The sequence below is a fragment of the Synchiropus splendidus genome, unplaced genomic scaffold (genome assembly GCF_027744825.2).
Source record: "Synchiropus splendidus isolate RoL2022-P1 unplaced genomic scaffold, RoL_Sspl_1.0 HiC_scaffold_37, whole genome shotgun sequence".
In the NCBI taxonomy this organism is placed as follows: Eukaryota; Metazoa; Chordata; class Actinopteri; order Syngnathiformes; family Callionymidae; genus Synchiropus; species Synchiropus splendidus.
In genome coordinates this window covers 92501-98207 of record NW_026527071.1, presented here as the reverse complement: position 1 = coordinate 98207, position 5707 = coordinate 92501, and the positions used below count along the sequence as shown (strand labels likewise).

General features: G+C 48.9%; 1 protein-coding gene across 3 annotated transcripts in view; it reads left to right on the top strand.

Moving 5' to 3' along the window:
- The first annotated feature begins 4405 nt into the window (after nt 1-4405).
- Nucleotides 4406-5707, top strand: part of sorcs3a (sortilin related VPS10 domain containing receptor 3a) — a 75314-nt gene continuing 74012 nt past the window's right edge. For all 3 annotated transcript variants that reach the window (XM_053852968.1, XM_053852967.1, XM_053852966.1), the window contains exon 1: nt 4406-5049. In XM_053852968.1, coding sequence (XP_053708943.1) covers nt 4534-5049 — 516 coding nt within the window. In that variant the 5' untranslated portion in view covers nt 4406-4533. The remainder of the gene's footprint in view (nt 5050-5707) is intronic.

Sequence of the window (5707 nt, the reverse complement as noted above, 5' to 3'; positions counted from 1 at the left end):
TAACCACTCTTGTCATAACCAGTCTTGTCATAACCAGACTTGTCATAACCAGTCTTGTCATAACCAGTCTTGCCATAACCAGTCTTGTCATAACCACTCTTGTCATAACCAGACTTGTCATAACCAGACTTGTCATAACCAGTCTTGTCATAACCAGTCTTGCCATAACCAGTCTTGTCATAACCACTCTTGTCATAACCAGACTTGTCATAACCAGACTTGTCATAACCAGTCTTGTCATAACCAGTCTTGTCATAACCAGTCTTGTCATAACCACTCTTGTCATAACCAGTCTTGTCATAACCAGTCTAGTCATAACCACTCTTGTCATAACCAGTCTTGTCATAACCACTCTTGTCATAACCACTCTTGTCATAAACACTCTTGTCATAACCACTCTTGTCATAACCACTCTTGTCATAACCAGTCTAGTCATAACCACTCTTGTCATAACCAGTCTAGTCATAACCACTCTTGTCATAACCAGTCTTGTCATAACCAGTCTTGTCATAACCAGTCTTGTCATAACCACTCTTGTCATAACCACTCTTGTCATAACCACTCTTGTCATAACCAGTCTTGTCATAACCAGTCTTGTCATAACCAGTCTAGTCATAACCAGTCTTGTCATAACCACTCTTGTCATAACCACTCTTGTCATAACCAGTCTTGTCATAACCAGTCTTGTCATAACCAGTCTAGTCATAACCACTCTTGTCATAACCACTCTTGTCATAACCACTCTTGTCATAACCAGTCTTGTCATAACCAGTCTTGTCATAACCAGACTTGTCATAACCAGTCTTGTCATAACCACTCTTGTCATAACCAGTCTAGTCATAACCAGTCTTGTCATAACCAGTCTTGTCATAACCACTCTTGTCATAACCAGTCTTGTCATAACCACTCTTGTCATAACCAGTCTTGTCATAACCACTCTGGTCATAACCACTCTTGTCATAACCAGTCTAGTCATAACCAGTCTTGTCATAACCAGTCTTGTCATAACCACTCTTGTCATAACCAGTCTTGTCATAACCAGTCTTATCATAACCAGTCTGGTCATAAACACTGTCCAAGAGGAATAACGGCTGCCACGACTTACTGCTCTGCAATGGGTTGAATACTTTGCGTAGCGGCTCAACAGAATCTCATTTCGTGCGCAGATAAAGATGCAACATAAGAAGCTATCAGTTCCAGGCAGCAGTTTGGCTGAAAACAATCCTCTAAGCCTTACTGTACTTAATTACTCCCACAGCAACGTAACTCATTATGTTAGCTGAGTGGCGACTAAAGCCGGGCCCCTTCAGAGGCAGCTGTCGATCCCTGACCTACCAACAAAGACAAGGTCGATTACGCTGGGCGTCCGAGGTCATGAGCGACACAAAGGAGACGTCTTCTTGTCGTGCCGTCTCTCTCATGCCGAGGACTCGGTGCTGAAGATAGGTCCAGAGGGCAACCTTCACTGGGCTGCTCTGATCTCCACATGACAGAATGTCCATGTCCGTGCTCCATCAAGCTCCATGTGCTGCAAAACACAAACATCTGGAGATGAAAACTGTCTTTGGGCCTTTCACAACTTCCAACTCCACAGATGGAGATGGATTGAAGAACTTCCATGATCTATTAAAGTTAAAATAGATTCATATTTTCAGCTCCATTAGTTTGCTTTTGTGGTGATGAATGGCAGTGTCAGTGGCGATGAGGACTTTCATTCTCTTTCATTAAAACCTCATTTTCTTGGAGAATAAAAACAATCCAGCAGCTCCTCTCACTAAGACCTAACATTATTCTGAGCTGAGCTTTTTCACCTTTTCTGTTGGACGTCTGTGACGTGATTTAACTGGTGATCATTCTGGTCCAGGGATGCTTTCAACTATCATCAACATTAGAACACGTGAAGGTCTACACAATACGCCAGTCATTGCAAACCTGGGGGTCGTCATGTTTCTGTTTCCTAATGCTTTCATTTTGTCATTTCGGCTTTTGTGTTAGTTTCCGTGTCCTGTTTCCTTTGTTGTTGTTGTCCTTGGTTCCAGACTGTGTTGCCGGATGGTTACTTCATGTCCACCGGTGAAGAGCTTCCTCTCGTGCATTTGTTCTCTTGCCTGTTTCATCACTTTTGGATTGTGCGTGCGTGTGGTTTCTGACGCCTTCTTCATTTCTTCCTCGTTCTGTTTTCTGCCTTTTGCTCACTTTTGTGACACTTGCACATTTTTATTCAGAGAAATACGTTTTTCTCATGTTTTTTTCTAAATAAACTTATACCTCGAAATGAATTTGAATTAGTGTGGAACAAGACGAGTGGAAAATCTGAGACAAAAGATGGAAATAAATACGCTATTCTCCAGTAGGGGATCAAGAAGGTCCCACGCGGCAGACGACTTGCGTTTCCCATGCAGCGGCCCCCTAGATCCACCGAGACATTGACAAGGAACCGTGCTGTTTCAGCAGGTGCTTCCTGTTGACAGATGCGCTTCCTCATAGGTTTGGCGTGTGTTTGACGAGTCAACACAGTCATGTGATTGTCTTAAAGCGGTGCCGGCGCATCAGTGTCGCAGAACCCATCACTCCTTTCTGTAACTCACTTTTTGTTTTCTCTTGTTAGCTTTCTTCCTCGTGTGTGTGTGTGTTTTATTATTATTTAGGCTTGACTTTAAGTCACCTATTTTCTCTTCCAGGTTTTTGCCCGTTCCCTGTGTGTTTTCCTCGCCCCACGTTTGAGTCAGTTCCCCAGAGCCACCATGACAGTGAGTGGCCAGTGCCAACCAGCTTTCTACTGTCTTGACTCTGCAGTTGGAAGGTTGCAGATTCCATGCTGTCCTCTCCATGCCGGTGTGTTTACACCAGCAGGCTTCAATGAGATGCTTACTTATCTCACTGGTAGAACTTGCCCATCTCAGGCGTGCACACGCTCGCCTGCAGGCGCTGTCTTATTTCCCCCTGAGGAGTCATGCAACTACCTGCCAATTCGGCCCAATCTGTCAGTGAGCGCTGCTCTCCCGAGAGGCTTCGCATGCACCAGCAACCCTCCGCCTGACAGCTTGGCCTGCTCCCATCCCACGTCATCCCTGACATCATTATAAGTTTGGCCGCTGGTGGTCCAGGCTGTGTAGCACTCTCCCCAGAAGCGATTCACCAACACTAACACAAGCAGATGACATGCCAGGTGAGAGGTGAAAGTGGTGGAAACGTGAAATTAATATGATTCTCTTCAGAATGAATCCTGAGGGACTTATGCGTGTGAAGCGCGGCGTGCGACGGATGGATACATTACACATGCTACTGCCACGCCATGAAACCAAGTCCACTTTCTGATGTGATGCTCGTGGCGTGTGTCAAATGGACTCGGGTGGGAGGTGGCCATTTTCACCATTTCCCTTCCCACTTGAAGAACCGTGACGGATAAGAAAACTGTTCCGGGTGACCATCATGGAGGGACCCGATTCGGACGGTGGACACTCCTCCAGACATCAAATCATAGCTTTATGTTCTTCCACGGTCAAGAGCAGGATAATCCAGCCAGTCTTTACGTTCAACATCCGTTCATTCATTTGGCTCCTTGCTTGTGTTTGTGTGCCTCGGCTGAAAGGTTCACTTTGGAAACATTGTCAGCCGCAGAGATTTATTTTGTGGCGATGAGTATTAGCAAACAACAAAGGACGATTCATCTTCACTCACACTCACCGCGTCGCCGTGCTGGGATGAATTTGCCTCAGTGGATTTCTGCCAGAAAAGCAATTGTTTGGCCATTTCTCATCACATTGTCAGGCAGCTGTAATAGCGGTTTGATGGGGTCAGCAGCAGAAATAGGCACCACTGACCATGGCGTGCGTCATTCGTCTGACTGCACACGGACTCCTTCACGACTGTCTGAAAGGTTCCTCCCTATTCATCTTTTTGTTTTCGCTCGACTTTGTTTCATACATCACACTTGCATTGCTGTGATGGTGTTGTTATATTGAGGCAGATTTTATGCACAGTGTAGAGTCAAATGAAGTTGAGAAAGTTGCCATTCATGGAGGGGCGGGGTGATGACCGCTCTGCCAGCTGGTGAAGCTGGACGTCTTTGGATTGGTGACTCCCCACATGTTTTTCCTCAACCGACAATACAAAACAAACTATAGTGAGACCCGTTCGCTCACTAATATTTGATGCAGGTGGAAATTAGAATTGAAAAAGTCATGTCATCGGATGAGATCGAAACGTCATGATCAAGTGGAATAACCGGAACCAAAGTGCGGTCCGAGCAGCGAGTGAGTCAAAGCGAGTCTGCTTCCCAAACGTCAGCTGCTGAAGAGAGCCAACGGTGCAGCACCGCGGACAGCTCCCCTCTCTCTCCCTCTCTCTCTCTCTCTCTCTCTCTCTCTCCCTGCGAGCGCAGCTCCTCCTCCTCCTCCTGCTTCAGCCTGTGTCGGAGTTGCTCCCAAAGATCCGTGGACAGTTTCACTGAAGACTGCTCCTCCTCAAACACGCTCCGCGCCTCTGATCCCACATCCCTGGCTTCGGTCCCCTGAAGCTCTTCGCGCAGCGATGGAGACTTGGGCTGGAGTCCTCCCGAGCAGCAGCTGGCTCTCCGTGCATCTGTGGCTGATGGTCGTGGCTCAGATTCTCCAGAACCCAGCGGCGGAAATCACCTGCGGGTCCTGTCCCTCCCCACTCAAACTTCACTCGCTGGAGCGCCGGGCTGGGCCGAGAGCCGAACCCAGCCCACTGCGAGAAGCCCGTGCGGAGAGTCGGAAAGTGGCTTTTGGAACTGATCGGGAGAAACCTGGGTCTGTTGAGGCTGGCGGTCCAGACGGAAGGCTCGGGCGGGGAAGTGGCCCAGCAGCCGAGGACGCGCTCCGGCGAGCCAAGAGAAGCGATCTCCTGGAGTTGAGCGACGATCGCGGAGCCCTGTTGGATGGAAATAGGCAGGGAAGCTTGGAGCACGCTTGGAACCGAGAAGAGCGGCCGGACGAGGCGAAGCTGAGCAGCAGCACCATCGCGCTGAGCGGGGACTCTGCGCACAACCACGCTGTGGTCCACTGGTCAGGAGCCAACAGCAGCGTGAGTACTCGTCGTCTCCTTCCTCATTCAGTCAACTCAGCCACGCACGCGGCTCGCTTCGAGTCGGCTGCGCGCTCTGTCCGGTGCGAACAGGTGCGGCCGACACGTGAATGTCGCTGGATCCAACTGCTACTTTGACACTGTGGCATTTTGTCAGGTTTCGTTACGCTCACGCGCATTCTCGTGAGAAGCGCAGCATCATTCCTCGTGCTTGTGAAATTGTGGCCCAAACTTCCATGTCATGTGTTCTTTGCTGTTTTCGCTCCGGAGGGGGAGTCGGCGTGCGCCGGGACGCAGCGTGCGCCAAACACTGTCGGCCCTGACGCGTCTCCACACGCTCCTGGATCCTGCGTTGAACTTTCGCCTTGAACCCTAAAGAGGAATGACTTGTTCAGTTTTGCATTTCAGTCAAGACATCACATCACTGAAAAAAAAAAAAAAATAAACAGACAAGATGAAATCCATGTCAAGTCAGCCAAGCACAAGCTGGCGTCTCGGTGGAAGATGTTGTTCTCTCCCAGGCTGGAGACTGTGGGGACCAGAGTCCCGGGACTCACCCGAAACTAACCCCAACCCTGAGGCGGGACGGGTGGGACCACACGTTCCCTTCTAACATGATGCTGCGGACAAATGCCGGTCCCAAATGCTTGTCTCTCCT